The 18,990-nt window shown below is 41.9% G+C and overlaps 2 protein-coding genes across 3 annotated transcripts; one reads left to right on the forward strand and one right to left on the reverse strand.

Annotated features, from left to right (window-relative positions):
• Positions 1-5,982: 5,982 nt before the first annotated feature.
• Positions 5,983-8,690, reverse strand: LOC146766174 (uncharacterized). The gene is made up of 2 exons (XM_085591671.1): positions 7,523-8,690; positions 5,983-7,191 (listed from the first exon to the last, which is right to left on the reverse strand). The coding sequence occupies exons 1-2, from the start codon at positions 8,688-8,690 to the stop codon at positions 7,154-7,156; spliced, it is 1,206 nt and encodes a 401-aa protein (XP_085447797.1). The 3' UTR covers positions 5,983-7,153.
• On the forward strand, positions 8,628-17,557 carry UBE2B (ubiquitin conjugating enzyme E2 B). 2 transcript variants are annotated; one of them, XM_021549444.3, is made up of 6 exons: positions 8,628-8,732; positions 11,738-11,818; positions 12,493-12,518; positions 13,553-13,642; positions 14,843-14,931; positions 15,704-17,557. In XM_021549444.3, exons 1-6 carry the CDS (start codon positions 8,689-8,691, stop codon positions 15,830-15,832), a joined length of 459 nt encoding a protein of 152 aa, XP_021405119.1. In that variant the 5' UTR covers positions 8,628-8,688; the 3' UTR covers positions 15,833-17,557. The 2 variants fall into 2 exon arrangements, with proteins under 2 accessions (XP_021405119.1, XP_085447391.1); XM_085591265.1 differs by lacking the exon at positions 13,553-13,642.
• The last annotated feature ends 1,433 nt before the right edge of the window (positions 17,558-18,990 follow it).

Genomic DNA, 18,990 nt, shown 5'->3' on the forward strand with positions numbered 1-18,990 from the left:
AGTAACTGCATTTTCTATTACAATAGAAAGAATGAGTCAGAAGAGCCTGCTGCTGGTGAAAGCTTCACTGGGCTGTCTTCAACTGAGTGCTTCACCCTTTTTGTTTGAGTTTTCGTGGTGTTAATCAGTTATTAAAAATGTCTGCTATCACCACGAGCATTCTGGATTTGTAAAAAAGCTTTTTGCTTGTCATTTATTCTAAGACTTAATGAACAAGCTATCTTTGTGGAAGAAGACATTTTAGGTATGCTCTTAAAAATAAAACAGAGCAAGCTAGTAAAAAAGAAAATGCATCTCAATTAGATTATTCTTCCTCCTTCTGTTCTCTCAGATCTTTTTATGGCAGGAAATTGCCTATTGGATTTTTGATTTTGCTTAATGGAAATGGCAAAATTTAAATCCATTCCCATTCTGACTGACATCAGAGGAAACAAAATTCAGTGTCTGAACACAACACTTTTTTTTAACCATTAGTGCCTGCAACTGCATCTCAGTGAATATAGAAATTATAACATCAGTGAATTTAAATTAACTGAAATACTTAGAAAACTGTGGACTGGCACTTACACTTCTGAATCTTCTTGGCATTTCTGAAAATCCCATCTTCTCTAATTAGCAATTTCTCATATGCCACATTCTTCATGTGTGGACAACCCAGTTAAACCCTGTGAACTTCCCATATGATTCCAGGGCAACAGACTGCAACTGAATGGGATTTATAATAGGAAATAGGATTTCTAATAGGAAATAGGATTTCAAGTAAAGCAGTGAGGAGAAACCTTTTCCTTGCATATTTTAGGATCTTGAACTTCAGGAAGTACCATCCCTGAAAATCCTGGTCACAATAAAAATCTTCAAGTGTTTTTTGGAAGTATCCAGCTGCTTGACAAACAAGACATTATGAACAGACAATAAATCAGCTGGTTAAAAGAGACATAAAGATCGGATACCATATTCTTTTTTTTTTTAATCCATGTGGGGATTGGTAAAATACATTGCAAATCTCTCATCAAAAAGCCTACTGTCTTCAAAACTGAAATTAATCCAAATATCCAACACTGCTGTGCTCCTCCCTGTGCTTCCTCTCAGAGAAGAATCCTTCTCACTGACTCATTCTGCTCTGTAAACTCTATCTGAGGTTTGAGACTAAGGGAATTATCCTGGCTTGTTATTTACCTCCATGTTTAGAGTTCAGCACGGCCAGAATAACTGCTGCAGGGTACTGTTGTTATAATTATTACTACTACTACTAATAATAATAATCAATATCTAAAGCATGAGTGAGACCATGACTTAGCACAGGAGTTCTCTCCCCTCTCCACAATTCCAAACCTCTACTGAATTTCATAATAGTAGGTGGACAATAACAGAATTTTATGAAGTCTTTAGTGGAAATTAAGTACACGCTTGGAAAAACTTCCAAGTTACCACGTAGTTAACCATGTGTGCTATGTCTCCAAAGTTCCACATTCTTGCTTCCTCACTTTTCCAGCATTTTCTCTCGCATTGCTCCATAGAGAGCCCTTGTCACTGATCATCCAGGGGCTCAGTGCCAGCAGTGAGGGACATTTTTGATAAGGACAATATGGAAAACCATCTGCAGGGTAAACAGGCACAGGTTACCTGGGAATAACATAGACTACCATCTTCTACATGTTTAAAACAAGTCTGCTGTTTGGTTTATATAATAACATTGCTATTTTTGAAGACTAACTTTGCACTTCTTTGACTGAATCTGGAACCAGAACAGAATGGTAACTCTGACCTTAAATGTAGGCACATTACATGTCACCATTTTAATTTAGCTTTTATATTATTATTTTCCTTTTTCTAATGTAGCACTGTATCCAGAAGTTCATGTGCAGGAAACTGCTTTTTCTATACAGTTGAATTAGAGGTGCCATCCCCCTCCAAAAAGCCCTACACATGTATTTTTTATGTGTAGGGTCTCTTGAAATCAGTTAAGGAGCCCTGTACCATTGTGTAAGCACATAATCTGTGTAAACATCACCAGGGGCAGCTCATGCTTAAGCAAAACTTAAATCAGAAAGTTTAGTAATTCCACTTTGTGTTAACAAAATATTCTCAGATTAAATCATGGTGTATAACAAAGGAAGGGGAAAAATAAAAAGGAAAAAAAAGCCAACAAAACCAAACAATACATTTTAATAAGAAGCAGATTCTGTTTGTTTTAAAAGTACTCAAGGCATGAAAGCATGGGCTGAAAAAATCCTCCTGCTACATCAGAACTGACTCGGAGGCACAGAGTGCCCTCATTTCCCAAAGTCATCAATGTCCTGATCCTACTGCAATTAGCAACTCCTAATGTAGGTGATGAGCAAAAGAGAGCAGGATTTTGGCACAGCACAGTACAGATTTCGGCACAGTACCCAACCCATCAGCAGCAGGACAAGCCAGAAGTGATTAAAAGACAGAAGACAGAGTGAAGGAGAAGGACGAGGTGGGAATGCAAAGTACTGAATACTTCTGGCTCTTCCAAATTCTAGAGAAGGGTCCAAATTCTCTGGAGCAGCATTGCTGCTACCCAAGTCCTCTTTCAATCATCTAGTCCAAGGTTCCAGTTGTGCAGGTAATTTCATACCAGTTGGAAGCCTTAAACTACAAAACTAATCCTTGTTCTTAATAAAAAAATTAACACATTTGATATCTGTATGACAAATCACAACAGTAAAGAAAAGGTGTGGTCTAGAAGCAATAACATTTTATTTATGATTAATCTTTCCATGAATTCTTTCATGATTGTTGTGAAGGTACTCAATTGCTTTTCTAACTGGAAAAGGTATTTTTAAGCTCTTAGTTATCCAATCCATGGAAATGACACTGTAGCTCATTTAGAATTGTATGATTGATAAATTCCAATACTAACTAAAGTCTTTTCTTTCTGCTTAAATACATCCATCAGGTTAACAACATTTTTATGATGAAATCATTGTTGATAAAAGAAAAAAACCCACTTTCTACCATGGCTTTTTATTTCAGTTCATAGAGACTTCCTCTAAAATCCTGACAACAATAACTGTAATTTGCTTAGCTAAAGACTGTCATTAATTTGAAAACACACTCAAAGTCTTTGTTTCTGCTCCCTCAGCCTTCCTCCAATATTCAAACACATGTATCAGATTACTTTTCATGGTGCATCTTCAGGCTCTGAACCAACACAGCAGCATCAGGGATACAGCAAAGAAAGGAGCAGCTCCTTTCATCAGCTTAAAAATACCCTCTTGAATGTGTTTGATTTACACTAATAAATCATAGATAAGAACTCCTATATTAAAAGAATCAGTAAAAATATACTTTTTCACACTGAGGTCCATTTACCATTTAATTTTTACATTACTAGCTACTGATAATTTGAAGCAGTTTTAGGGTAACTACAAAACTGGTTTTAACTTGCTATAAAAGTATAGCATAAAAATATAAAATATATTTTAATTACAACCCCCATCCCCCTTTATATTAAATTGAGGGCTACACTCTCACTGGTGCCAGGTCTCCTTATTGCCACCAGGACATAGACTGTGTTTAGAGGGAACTTCGAGGGAAGCTGAGGAACCCATATGGCAAAATGTGCCATTATCCTTAATTAAAAATTGAGAAGAACTAAATTTTTAAAGCATTCACTTAGAGCAAAGAGTGGAAATGGGATGGATATAAAGTATAGAGGTAAGAATCAAAATAAGAATCTAAATTTATAACCTTGTAATCTGACCACAAGTTATTGTTTCTGTACTTGGCAGGAGTTCAGTTAAATCACAGTGAGCTGATGTGTCCAGTATTGTAAATGCAGGTGAACCCAATGGGAAGAAATGACAATGTCTGACTTAATTCAGAAGGCTGAGTTATTTCTTTATTGTAACTATACAAAAATATATTAATATACTATATAAAAGGAGGATACTAAAACTACATACTACTTTCTCTAACACAATTCATGACCCTCTTTCGAGAGCCTAGCTACAGCTGGGTTGTATTGGCCATCAGGCTCAAACAATCCTGACCAGAATCTAATTAAGTACTCGCTCTAGGTAAACAATTCTCTAAACACATTCCACATAGGAAAAACAAGGAGCAGAAACAGAAATTGTTTTCTTTTTCATTTCTCTCCGTGCACCTCTGTGAAAAATCCTGAGAGTGAGAGAAATGTGCTCGCCACAGTCCAGCAAGGAGCAAACCCCACCTGCCCCACGTCCAGACTGAAATTCTTGTGGGCTTTTCACAGGCAGAGGTCTGAACTCAAGCTGAGCTTTTCAGGGAGGATTGGGCACTGGGCGAGCTCCCAGGATGGCCCCGAACCACAGAGCTGGCGTGTGAGAAATGCAGATTAAATGGCTGGCTCTTCACAAATATTAAATGGAATACTGTATGTGTTATGTTGGAAAGTTATTTTGTAGTATTCATCCTTTTAAGTAGTGTGTTAAATATAGTTTTAGATTATAGCATAATATTAAAATAGAAGCTGTATGATGTAAATATTCTTCATTACTGTAAATATTCTTAATGAAGAATATTAAAATAGAAGCTATGTGCTGGTCATAAGGAATAGATAAGATAACCAAGAAACTCTTTGCATAGAGATAACAGCAACAAGACAAAAAAAAAAAAAAAAAATCCTAAAACAAGATTTATTGCCTCTTTATCAGACCATACAGCCTTCTTCCAGGCACTCAGAGCCAAAAGGAGCTCCAAGGATGGCCTGTGAAAAATGCAGACTAAATGGCTGGCTCTTCACAAATATTAAATGGAATACTATATGTGTTATGTTGGAAAGTTATTTTGTAGTACTGTATTCATCCTTTTTATGTAGTCTGCTAAATATAGTTTTAGATTATAGCATAATGTTAAAATAGAAGCTATATGATGTAAATATTCTTCATTATTGTAAATATTCTTAATGAAGAAAATTAAAATATAAGCTATGTGCTGTTCATATTTTTGTGACCAGCATAAGGAATAGATAAGATAACCCAAGAAACTCTTCACATAGAGATAACAGCAACAAGACAAAACAAAAAAAAAATCCTAAGACAAGATTTATTGCCTCTTGATCGGACTATACAGCCTTCTTCCAGACACCCCAGAGCCAAAAGGATTCATTTATAAGATGAGGGGAGGAGCTGACAGAAAAAATTCCTAGTTTGAAAGGAATATTTGCATCATGTATGAGATATATAAATATGCAACAGGCTATTGCTTTTAAGAGTTAATCCTTTGTTAGCGAGCCATGTTTTCTTGAGGAAAGCATCCGGACACCCGTAATTCTTTGCTTTTTATTGTCCTTTATTGTCCTAGCTCTGATTGTCGAAATTCTTATTGCCCTAATTTTTATTAATTTTTTTTATAACTATTTTATTACCATTAAACTTTTAAAACTTTTAAACAAGCGATTGGCGCTTTTCACATGGGAGAAGCCTCTCAGCCAGCTCTGCTGTCCCTCTCCCATGGCTGGGTGGGGCTGAGGACACGCAAGAGCTCCGGGATGGAAGCAGCTCCAGCAGCTCCCAGGCAGGACACCAGGAACTCACCCAGCTCACACACATCCTCTCATGATGGGTCAAAGTTACCTTAGAAATTGTTTTGGTTTGTGAAATGCTGCACAAGGATCTAGTACTTACTCAAGATTAATATAAATTGTGCTGTAAAAAATTAAATTATTAAAATTATGTTGATATTTAAAATCATAAAACTATAAACCAAAATGTATTAAAATATTAATATTTTTAAAATTATAAAAATGCCCTATCAAATGGCATTAAAAAAAAATAGAAATAAAAATTGAACTTGAAACAGCTTTCTGATCAGGAAGTTGTTATAGCCATCCCAGTATTATTTAGGAATGAACACATTACTTTCTGTTCTAGACCACAGATTGTGAAAGGATTTTTTCCAAGTGTTTGAAGCACTGTTACAGTGGATAACTTTAATGGTTGCACAGGAAAAAAAAACCTCTCCAGGAACCAAATGACAAAGTTAGTGTTGCAATTGTTCTTTCCACTCATCAATGGAAGTCAGTGTGTTACAAGTACATGATAAATTGAAAACATTCGAACTAAAATGCCCATAGTGACATTATAATGGCAGTGATGCATTTAAGTTCATTAGGCAAGGAAGTACTAGAAATAATTATCACCAGATACAAATCTAAAGTGGATATTTAGTGCTGATTTCATTTTGAGACATATTAAACCACCTTTGCAAGGCCAGAACCTATATTTTATGGTTAGTTGGGACTGATTGCTACACATGTTACTGCCAGGTAGGATTAAAATATTCTATTAGATAACATCAATACACTGTTCCTCAGTGGTGTCAGAGGAGAATAAATATTGTCCCTGATGAGACATTGCTGAAAAAGTTCCCAAGCCATGTGGAAACAACAAGGGATTTCAGATTCAATCCAGCTTGGTGCTGCTGTTCAGTTTTTTGTTTATTTCCCTGCACAGGCTGAGGGTGACTTGGGCTTCAAAGGCAAAGAGCTGCCCTGGGCACAGGGGATGCCCTGTCTGGGCTTTGAAGCAGTGCCTGCTAATACTGAATTAATCAATGTTGTTGTGACCTTCATTTTGTGTACAGGTCCAAGCTTGCATTGGTTGTCACAGATTGCTTTCTCCCTCCCAAGTTAACAGGAGTGAAATAAAAGCTGGATAAAGGTAAAGGAGCAGCAGTGGAATGAAAACTGGAACGTGTGTGGTGGGAGGATGAGGAGGAGGAGGAGAGTCCAGAGGAGGGGATTGCTTGCCAGGAACCATTCCTCACTAGTGTGGGGAATAATGTTTTAGTGGCTGGGGTATTGTAGTTTCTTATTACCAAATCTTTTGGAAAAGCTTGCTCCCCTGCAATACCAGGCTTTGTGTGAATTCCTCACTTTTGCCATCTGACTGTTTTCACTTAGGTGGGACATTGGATTAAAGTGGTCTGAATAAATCTTTTCAGAGTTAAATCCCACCCCATGTGAAATGTGAATTCAACTTATAAGTAACCCAGTCAGTGGTGCTGCTGCAGCAGGGCTGGCATTAACTTGGTGAAAAGGCAGTACTGAGCTTTGTGCTGTTAAACCCTGGGCTGATGCTGTTCCACCACCTGGATGGCTGCAGGCAAAGGGAATGGACAGGCAGTGTTTATTTCTGTCATTTCATTATACGTCCCATGATAGTTTGACCTCCTTAAAATCATCTGGAAAAAAAAAAAGCAGGGAGGCACATGTAACCACACAAATCCAAGTTCAGGGATAACTTCCAAGACTGCTTGTAAGAACTGGGTCACGACTTCAAAGAGACCTGCTCTGTCTGTTGGAGTAATGGGATTTTTAAAAAGGGCTGAGAGCCAGGACATCAGCCTGTATTTAGAGGGAACTTCGAGAGATGCTGAGAGGCCCATATGGCAAAATGGACCATTATCCCTAATTAAAATTTGATAAGAACTAAATTTTTAAAACCTCCAGTTACTGCAAATAGTGGGAGTGGGCTGAATACACAGCATAGAAGCAAGACTCGAAATGTACAACCTTGCAATCTGACCACGACTAATAGTTTCTGTACTTTGCAGACGTTCAGCTGAATCACAGTGAGCTGGTGTGTCTGGCAAGGAGAAAACCCCACCGGCCCCACGCGCGGGCTGAAACGCCCGGGCAGCGCCGGGCAGCGCCGGGCTGGGCACTCCCGGCTCCTCCCGGACCCTGTCCCGGCACTCCTGGGGTGCCGCAGTCCCGGCTCTCTCCCGAGCCCTGTCCCGGCCCTTATCCCGGCAGTCCCGGCTCTCTCCCGGTCCCTTTCCCGGTCCCAGTCCCGGCTCTCTCCCGGACCCTTTCCCGGCTCCCTCCCGGACCCTTTCCCGGTCCCAGTCCCGGCTCTCTCCCATACCCTTTCCCGGCTCCCTCCCGGACCCTTTCCCGGTCCCAGTCCCGGCTCGCTCCCGAACCCTGTCCCGGTCCCTGTCCCAGCAGTCCCGGCTCTCTCCCGGTCCCTTTCCCAGCTCTCGCCCGGTCCCTTTCCCGGCTCTCTCCCAGACCCTTTCCCGGCTCCCTCCCGGTCCCTTTCCCGGTCCAGTCCCGGCTCTCTCCCGGTCCCTTTCCCCGCTCTCTCCCGGTCCCAGTCCCGGCTCTCTCCCGGTCCCTTTCCCGGCTCTCTCCCGGACCCTTTCCCGGCTCTCTCCCAGACCCTTTCCCGGCTCCCTCCCGGTCCCTTTCCCGGTCCAGTCCCGGCTCTCTCCCGGACCCTTTCCCGGCTCTCTCCCGGTCCCAGTCCCGGCTCTCTCCCGGACCCTTTCCCGGCTCTCTCCCGGTCCCTTTCCCGGCTCCCTCCCGGACCCTTTCCCGGCTCTCTCCCGGACCCTTTCCCGGCTCTCTCCCGGACCCTTTCCCGGTCCCAGTCCCGGCTCTCTCCCGGACCCTTTCCCGGCTCTCTCCCGGACCCTTTCCCGGCAGTCTCGGCTCTCTCCCGGACCCTTTCCCGGTCCCTTTTCCCGCTGCCTCTCCCCAAACTCCGCCGCGCGCGGAGCCGCGCGCACCCGCCTCCCCGCGCACCCCCCGCGCGGCGCGATGGTGCGGTCCCGCCCCCCCCGGTGCCGCAGTGGTGCGGCCGGCGCGGCCCCGCCCCGCGCGCGCCGCCGCCATTGCGGGTTGTTTGTGCGGGCGCAGCGGGCGCGGGCGGGAGGCGGCGCCGCGGCTCCGCCATGTCCACCCCGGCGCGCCGCCGCCTCATGCGCGACTTCAAGAGGTGAGCGGGGCCCGCACACGCCGCTGCCCGCGCCTTCCTGCCGGGCCCGGGGCTGGCCCCGAGCCGCCCGGGCAGGGGAGCGGAGTGCCGGGGGGAGCGGGGGCAGCGCCGGCTTTGTTCGAGCCGGCTCGGCCGGCGCCGACGGCTGGGGGCGTCTGAGGATAGAAGTTGGAGCTGCGAGCGGGGCGGGCCGGCAGCGCCCGCGGGGCCGGGGGCGCCGGGCTGGCGGGGGGACGCGGGCCCGGCCCGGCCCGGCTCGGTTCGGCTCGGTTCGGCTCGGTTCGGCTCGGCTGGCACGGCCGTGCCCGTCCGCCCGGCCCGCCACCCGCGGGCTCCGGCTGTGGAATGGCTCGGCCGGAATTCAGAAGCGTTCCAGGCTTGCTGGGTCGCAGGGTCTCTCTGGAAAGAAGTTCGTAGCGATAGGCACCTGGAAACGAAGCGCAGAGAATTGGCGAACGCTTCGTTTGTATGTAGTAAGAGCCAAAATGACCTTTAGTGTTTTTATGCATAATCATGTGATACTGTGTTTAAAGTTTGCAATCATGAGGAGTCTTGTGTAATATATGCGAACTGCTAAAGGAGCGCTTATTAGTTGCACTCTTTTAAATGTTAATGACTGAACCACTGACTCTGGAATACATTATTTCCAGTCTGACACGTAAACATACTTAGAGTGTGGAAAGGGGTGGGAGGTTTCCTTGTAAGATGTACAGTAAGAGTTCTCCAGGCTGGGTCACTCAGGAGTAGTTGGAGGTGAGTCAGCTTTGATAGTGTCTCTTTTTTTAGCATGGCTATGTTATACCAGGCCCTGCGGACACATCAGTTAACACTTGACGTGTATTGTAGTTGCTTTACGTGGCTGCACAACAGCAACAGCGACAAAAATCTGATTCGTGAATCCAGAAGCAGTAGGAGGTTTTTGGGAAGTGGAGCCCTCCCCTGCTGTTTGTGCGAGTGTTGGTGTTTGTTAAGTGGGTGTTGCTTGATTCCTGTTCAAATCAAAACAGGATATTCAGACTTTTTATTGTATTTGGTTACACAGATGAATCAGTGATTTTTTTTTCAGGCTGACTACCTCAATTTTTCAAGATTGCAATCAGATGTGGGTTTTATGCCTTTGTATTCCTACAGGGACTGGTTTAATAATTTTGGAATTAAGGCTCGAGAGAAGACTCTAAAGCTGTGGAAAAATATAACCAAGTAGACAATGTAAATCAAATCCATCAGTCATATATTTAGCGGCTTTTATATTCCAAAACTTATGTAACTTTTTCATGTTAGTTTTTGTTTTACTCTGCTCTTCTGTGCTGCAAGTTGTGTATTTGTTTATGTTATTATACTTAATACTGAAAGAACAGACAGTGTGCTGTGAACTCTGATTCACTTCAATAAATACAAACTGCTTTTGCATACTGTGATTGTCAGGAGCAGTCAAGAGAGAAGAGTTCAGCAGATTTCTTACCTCCTCTAATTTGTTTGAATAAACCAAAAGAAATAAAAGGTTATTTATTTACTTTGCTGATAAAAAGGGCGTACTAAAACCACATTTTCCCTACTGTTTAGGACTTTCAGGATTAGTCCTATTTGCAGTCCTTGCCAGATCCGTTCTGTAGTTAGACCCTGTGACAAGTAGGGTGCACACATGCTTTGAAGTTGATCTAAAAACCAAAGTCATCTCCCAGATGCACTTGGCAGGCTAACACTCAGGCATTGCTGCTGGCCTGCAGCCTGGCTGTCACGTAGGAAGAAGTCCTGTTCCTGCTTTCCCTGACCAAAATAGTAGGTGGTTTATGCTGCTGATATTCAGCCGTCTGGACTGTGTGTGCTCAAAGAGCAGAGATGTAAACACAGAGTTTAAAGGGGCTCTGAGCAGCTTCAGGGCCCTCAGCATCTTTGGACAACACATGGTGTTACCCCAGGCTGAGGCAGGGCAAGTGCAGGGAGGGTTGCCTGGCTGTGCTGCTGACAGCTCTCAATAAATCTGCATATGGCATTTAGTGAGAATTTGTCCCTTGGTCTGCAGAGCTTTTTGTAGTGACTTGTTTATAAGTGTGCTGTGATATTATCGAGCCACATGGTAACACTCAAGAGTTGTTTGTGACACAAGGGCAGTCACTGCATTTTCCTTATTGGATAACTCCGGAGGCAAAACAGGTGAGGGGAGTAGGAGCTGTCACTGAGGGGGTTTGAGCAGGTGGATTGATTGGGGCCTGCTGGTGTACATTCATCAGGGTCTTGTGATCCTTAATATGGAGCAGTGATGGGCAGGGGGGGCATTTGGATCCTGCCCTCTGGCTGCAGTACATATTTCTGTTTGTGAAGCTTTCAGTAGGTAACATGCTTTTCCCTAGTCCGAGGATTAAGGAATTAAAAATAATTTCACATGTTCCCGTAATTGCTTTAGAGATAAACACATTTGTGGGACTGGTAAGAGGGGGTAGCAGCACACAGGTTTCCCCTTTGCTCCCTTTTGAAGCAATCAGCTTGTCAGTTGAAATAGGTTTATACCAAATTTAGCCACTTGACATGCATGGGTCTGGGTATGCAGGAAAAGCTCCGCTGACGGTCTTTTGCCTTGAGTCCCAGCAAGAGTGCTCTGTGTGTGTGTGTCACTTCCTGGATTTCAGCTCCTGGTTGTGGCTGCAGCTTGTTCTCCAATTCACTGTGGCAGCCAGCAGCAGTTGCTCTCTCATAGTTCACAGTGTAGCACTATAAATCCCAGCTGTCCGGGTGCTATAAGTTATTCTTACAGCTAATCCTTTGCTCCCTGAACACCTAATCAGACCTCTTGTGCCTTTGTGTCTCCATGTAAAACACGAGAAAATCTTGATGTGTGTTGCCTTGTAGATCTGTCTTTCAGAGTGTTGATAATCTGCATGTAATGCTTTGTGTATATTCTAATCTAGAATGAGAAAATATGTATAAAATGTGGATATTACTGGTAAATTATATCTGCAGGTGGAAGTATTTCATATATATGACTTGTGATTCTATGTAATTCTTAGATTGCAAGAAGACCCTCCTGTGGGTGTCAGTGGTGCACCATCTGAGAATAACATAATGCAATGGAATGCAGTTATATTTGGGTAAGTTTTTATCATTATGAAATTCGGTATTAGAGGGCTAAATATGATAACCTGATATTTGTTTTTAGTTATTCTCTTGTTTCATGTGTGTAAAGTCAGTAAACTTAAAAATGTCCAAAACGGGGAATGGTTAGGAAGGAAAAAAAACCTAAATTTTTAATTTGTTTAGCTTTGTTGTTGAATAAAGCTTGCATGTGGCTTAATAAATAGGTTATACTGTGTTATGAAAAAGCAGAATTCCTCTTTAAAGTACATAAGTGCCACATGTTCTCAGCCATTAAATCCAGATGTATTAGTGATTGAAATGAATCCTAGTAGGACAAGGTGCAGGATCTGTCTGGGAAGTTACATTATGTATCCTGTGCAAGAAGAAGTGACAGTATCCTTTCCTAAAACTGAAGTGTGCTTGCTAATAATCTGCTCATTTGTTCCAATCTAGTCACCTAAAGGCATGTATATTGTTTGGGATGATGATAAAGTAGATATCCCAAATAGCAGGTGTCTAGATACAGCAAAGCTCTCAGAGGTTACCTATGGATGCTTCTCTAATAATTTAAATTATTGCTTCTGCCTGTATCTTGGAGAGGATGAGAAAGAAGATACACATCTATTGTGCCTGTGTGGAAGTAGGTAATGATCACTTTTAACTAGAGTTTCTTTTTAAAACCTTTCAGGCCAGAAGGGACACCTTTTGAAGATGGTAAGTTGCTAACTTTTGTATCCTTTGTCATTCTAATAAATGTTGCCGGTATGAACATCGTTCTGCTTTTGAAAAATAATAGATGTTATCTGTGTATAATTTGAAACAAACCAAGTAAGTGAACCCATGAGGCTTGTTGGCTATAAAAATGTGTCTTGAGCTAAGCAGTGTCTCATTACACTGGCTCATGGTTGGTTAGAAAGCTACGAAGCAATGCTTCTATCAAGGCTTTTTCATTCATGCCCACAAGAGCTTTTAGCAGGGTTTATTGGACTTACACTGCCAGGTGTGTTTGCACATCTCTTTAGCTGAGCTCAACAAGAGCTTTTCTCATTTCATCTGTGGCATGTTTGATTCATCACTGTTCTCCTAATGAAGAACAGGTGAGAAACCTTTAGGTGTTCTCAATATAGAACTCAGTGAGGTTGAGGGAATCCCAAATTTGTACATAAACATGAAAGCTAGTGTGTAATGACCCTCCCGTAGGCATATGAGGAATAATGAGTTTAATAATTATAGTATTATTACAGTAATTGGCAGCAGATGGGTTTTTCTCTGTGTTGGGTTGGAGGAATTACAGTAAATTATTCACTGATCCATAACAAAGGTTTTCAGTGAATAAGTTTTGAGCTCCAAAGACTGAGATTGCTGATTATGAAATTCCAGTGTTTCTTTGATGGCACCACAATGCCTTCTTAATGAAACGCCTTAAAGTCACCCAAGTCCATGGACCCAGCATACCTGGGTCGTGGAAAAGTGGGATAATGTTGGATAAGGCTGCCTTTGCCATGTATGCAGTGAGTCTCCAAGCTCCTACCCAACCACTACTGCAGGGTTTATTACTATAACCAGTAGTTCCATAGTTGCATTATCCCTTGAAATATATGAAAAGCAATCAGATTCGCTGTTGCTTTTTTATATAATGGTGAAGAGAAATGCTGGTCATGGAGCACATAAATTAATTTCTTGTCTCTGTTCCTGGATATAATCTTTTGTTGTTAGTTATCTGATTGTATTTATCTTTGTTTGGACAGGTACTTTTAAACTAGTAATAGAATTTTCCGAAGAATATCCAAATAAGCCTCCAACTGTTAGGTTTTTATCAAAAATGTTCCATCCAAATGGTGAGTAAACCATCTTTATTTAGCTGTAATACTCAATAAATATTACAGTGTGGTCATGCATTCTCTGAAGCTCCAGAATGCTTAATCTCTCTTCACTGCCATCTCCTAAGTAGATATCTAGGACAGCAACTGCTTGATGAAAAATTGAGAGTTATGATGCTATTAAGAAGCAGCTATCTGCCTCTTAGTAATCAATATGTAGCCTCAGTAGCAAAGCCTGTGAGTATTTTCAGCAGCAGCTGCACTTAGGTTGGTTCAAAGAGGCAGTTCTGGCTGCAGATTCCTGCCCCTTTCCATTTAACAGCAGCCGTGTCTGTGCAGCCACAGCATGAGCTGCAGGGAGCTGCTGGGGCCAAGTGTTAATTATTCCCTGCCAGGTGAGGTTTCACCCAAGTCCCTGCTTTCATCTGGTGCTCTGTGCCTACCAGGACTAGCACAGGGAAGAAAATGAGGATGCTCAGTTGTAGAGGAGGTGTCTGACCCCATCTCATAGATGAAAGCAGCGATGAAAGTGCACTGTGCTGCCTCCCCCAGCACTGATAGGTTTTACTGAGTGCAGAAAAAGCCTGCCTGCTGCTCCTCTCTAGAAATTATGCCTCACATACTGTGCAGGCCAGTTTGTCTCTGCCCCAAGGTCTGTAATTTGTTAGGAACAAGCTGGAAGACAAGGGTGTAGAAGTTTGAGCAGTAAGTCTCAGGTTCATGTGAACTCCATAAGACTGAGAGGTATCCAGACAGAAGTAGGATTTCAGGCACTTTTCCGTATTTTCTACTGTCTGCCTTGGTGCCTCTCATAGTGAGTGTGGAGTGTGTGGAAATGGGGTAGGAGCTGTCCCTGCTTGTGGAGTGAGAGTGGGAGTGGTGCCACTCCTGCAGTGAAGGCCTTGCTGCTCTCTGGGAGGCCTCTCTGCTGTGACAGTGTGGGTCAGTCACACTGGAGGAGCAGGACACCAAGTCTGCCCGTTCCTGTGCTAATGCCATAATCTTCAGACCTTCCTTCTTTCCCTCTTAGGTGTTCTGTTAATTTCAGTAATAAATCTGAATTCAAAGTATGTGTCAAGCCACAGAAGATGGTAAGACAAACTGCTGTCCTCTTTCCTAAAGCATCAATCTAAGCACAGACTGAATTGGAACAATAACTGCCCTGAACAGTGCCATAAATCTGACAGTTTCTAAGTGATACCTGTGTTGTATTTACAGTGTATGCAGATGGCAGCATATGTTTAGATATTCTTCAGAATCGCTGGAGTCCAACATATGATGTTTCATCTATTTTAACTTCAATTCAGGTAACTTTGCATCTGTTGTACCAAATAATTATGTTATTGTTGGTCTCTATTCCAGAATTCACAGCTCAGTGATGGGGTAGCCATGTATCTGTATCAAGGGGAGCTGCAAATCCTTGTGAGCTAAGCAGTATTTTTATATCAAATAAAACCAAAATGCTACATAATCGCTAATTCTAAGATACAAAACTACCATTGTATATTTTTGCACAGGAAAGTGGTTACTGGTTTGTGTTAATTTTTAGCTGTTTTTACTCAAGATAGGATATCAGCTGCAGAAATTTGCCTTGTGTTTGAAACATTTAACTTTATTGTGAAGCCCTCAAAGGGACAATATTACTGAAACACACTACATATAAGAAAAAATGGCCTAGCACAGTGGAAATGCACAATTCCTTTGCTTCTGTGTAATTGTTCTAATTTTTCAACAGTGATGTTTTGTAGGAGACATCTTAGCCCCTCTTTAGTCCTGAATGACAGTATAATGTAATTACCAAATAGTCAGCTAGCTCCACAGTGCTGACTAGCACAAACTGTCTCTGTTTTGTTTGTGGAGCTTCAAGTGTGTGCAGCACTAATGCATAGGCAGGGTGTAATTTGAGGGTCAATAATATAATTAGGGGTGCCTAACCATGAGTTTAACTAGGTTTTTTAACTGGGCCGTTCTGAGTTGTGTCTGCCTCTGAAACACATTTGACTTGAAAGTGAGTTGATTTTTTTTTTCTTGATTTACATGTGTTGGTTTGTCTCACATTATGTTTTCCCCTTTTTCCAGTCTCTGCTTGATGAACCCAATCCAAACAGTCCAGCAAACAGTCAGGCAGCACAACTTTACCAGGAGAACAAACGTGAATATGAGAAAAGAGTTTCAGCTATTGTTGAACAAAGTTGGAATGATTCGTAACAGCTGCTGTGTTACTCTCCATCCTCATAATCATTATGTACAATTTAACTCTCAATAGAAAGGCTACCAGAAATTTCAAGTGCCACAGTTCTATGAATTTGCATAAAAACTCATTTGCAAACAAAATTAAGCCCTCCAGTTTAGGGAAAGCTAAAAGCTTGTGTATCTCAATTAACGTCCTTTTTATTGCATGGTAAGAACTAAGTTATTGCTACATGAATTTGTAATATATCCTGTTTGTATTTTTTTTCCAAGTGTATAATGTTGGTGTGGAGTTTTCATGACAGAATATACACATTTTGTAAATCTGTACTTTTTCAAATATTGAATGCCTTATTTTTGAATTCTTTAGATTTTTAAATTGGAGAAAAGCACTTAAAAAAGTTTTTATATATGAATATTTCATGTAAAACTGTTAAATACATAACCTTAGTGCAAGACATTCTGCTCTCACTCTTATCTTTTTCCAAGGGCTCATTTTTTTGTCCATGCTGTTGATACCCTGCACTTTACAAACAGAAAAGTTAATCCACGATGCAACTGTCTTCATGGCATGTCTTTGCTTCTGCACCACAGCTTGACTTGATTCTGTGTGTCCTCAGTTGTATGAGGAAGAGACATTTTGGTAGCTGCCAATTACAAATGGGGAAACAGATGTAACTATTTTGCTAAAAGTCCCACCTTAAATCAGCAGCAGAGTTGCAAACATAACCTGGATGAGCAGGTTTGGTGATAATGTATTCTAATAAGTTTTATTTTTCTGAAATATTGTGTTTTACAAACCTGAAAATATTGTCATCCAAATCTGTCCTATATTCACACAGTGATACTGTAATGTAGTTTTGAATATCTTCTAATAATTAAAAGAGGTTTCCCATTAGTTTCCCTTGGAGATAGGGAAAAAATTAATCACCAGTGAAAGAAAACATGTCTGCAGATTTAATGGAGTTATTCTTTAAAGCTGGACTGTGTACTGTGTGGTCAGGTCTCATGTCGGTATCACAGAGACTCCACATATTCTTAAACTGACAGTTTAAAGAACTTTGTTTTTGTAAGTGTTGATGTGGTGGTAATTTTTTACTGTATTATGTAAACCAGGCTAGCTGACTACAGTAAAGAATTAAGCCATTTTTTTCTTTCAGCATTAAAATTGTAACAACTTTTCATAATTCCAGCCAGCATTACATATATATTAAACTCCCCAAATCCCATACCAAAATACAGCTCAGTGGTGCCTAAAAAGCAATGGAAATGGATTTCACCTGGAAAAGAAAGTGTTGTTTATTTGCAACAGTCATTACTAGAAGTTATTCTCAATGCACTGCAACAAGAATATCAATTTACACCTCACACCTGCTTGCAAAGGTCTGTGGTTTCTAGGAGCAGCACTCAAGTTTAGAAATGGCACTCAATACTGTGAAACCAGTCTGCGTAGCTTGTGGAGTAAAACTGCTGTGCTTTGGATAAGCATTAGTGAACAAAGGCTCAAAAAATATCAATGCTATATAATAACTTTGCTCTCATTAAGTCAGTATACTTTCCTTGAATTGCTGAATTTGTGTTTAAGAATTTCTCAATCTATGTCTGATTAATAACAGAAGGTCCAAAGGATCCAATTTGCTTTTGGTTCTGTTGAAGTTACAGTAACACAGGCAAAGTGGTGCTATGTGGCTTAAAACATCAATGCAAAGACTTTTTTGTTCATAAATATAACATGGAAAAGCGTCCTCGTTTTAAGAATTAATCTAAACTTTGATTTTTTTTTTTAATTTGCCTCCTCTTTGAGTATTTTTATTGCTTTGACATGTGCATGAGCTGAGATTTGCTGTTCATTAGCGTTCACATTAATTTGATTTTTCCTGAACAGTCAGTTTGGCACAGTTATAGATTGATGACACTCAGAACATGTTTTTGTGTGTCTGGGATGCATGAGAAAAAAAAACTGGAGCAGAAGGGAGTTTAATTAATGATGGGCACTGCAGGCTGCCTGTGCTGGGACCCACACTGTTCAGGGACAGGTGTTTCTGAAGGTGTCTAAGAGCATTCTCTGCAGAAGGCAGAACTTGAAGCCTACACTTGGTAAAGTCTGGCTGGAAAATGTCCTGCTGTCCCTCAGACAAAGGTGAGGTGGGGAAGAGCATTCCCTTGCTCACCAGATTTCCCCCAGTAACACCCGAGATGACTCTGCAAGCTGCATGGGCATGTGGGAATGGTGAGAACCCAGGCTCCACGGTCACCTGCGGGGACACAGGTGCTGTAGAGGAGCTGCTGCTTCTGGAGGGGGGATCCTGCAGCAGCTGGGGGCTGCACGGTGCATCCCCAAGGGGTGTGGGAGAAAGGGTCACTTCTGTGAGCCCTCCACCAATACACATTACAGAGAGCATAGGTTAAAATCTGCTAAAACTTGCCAGAAAACATACATTACCAGGCAGAGGGAAGCAGGCCAGAGGTGATGGTGTAAAGGACATAGTGAGTGTGAGCTGTCAGCACTCACTGGTGCTGCTCAGAGCTACAGATTCCTCTTGGAGCCTTCACATACCTATGTTCAGCATCTCCAGTGGATTTAGATGTACTGACTGTTCAGACCTGAGCTTCCTTACTGCTCCCTGCTCCCACCACCCTCCTTTTGGGACTATCTGGTCCATGGGCTGAGCCCTGCTGGCTGCCCCAAAGCTGTGTGTGGGTGCTGAAGCAGCTGGTGAGGAGTGTGGGTAATAGACAGGTGAAAGCCCTTTCCCTTTTTATGTTACAAATAACAGGAGTGATGACAAAAAGGTTCAAGTGCACTGATTCACAAGGGCATTCAGTAGTCACAATAAACTTCGTGGCACAATTACCTTCTTAAATAGTATTCTGGGATGCTTGATTTTTAATGTATTAGGAGATGTAATGCACTAAGTTTGCTAGGATAGTGGGATTAATTAAGAAAGGACTGATGGGTTCACAGTTTTGGATTTATAGCTTCTCGTGGGGTTTTCGTTCATTGATATTAAACAGTCTCTAATCACTTATTTTCCATTGGATTCATATAAAGATTGAAAAACACAGTGGAGATGTCTTTAAATTATTCACCCCAGAGTTGTTGTCCTGTACATCCATGTCATTCCCCTGATTTTACAGGTGGACAGATGGAGGCACCCAGGTTTGCAGTGTTACTG

This window comes from Lonchura striata, chromosome 13 (genome assembly GCF_050655825.1).
Source record: "Lonchura striata isolate lonStrDom1 chromosome 13, ASM5065582v1, whole genome shotgun sequence".
NCBI classification, from domain to species: domain Eukaryota; kingdom Metazoa; phylum Chordata; class Aves; order Passeriformes; family Estrildidae; genus Lonchura; species Lonchura striata.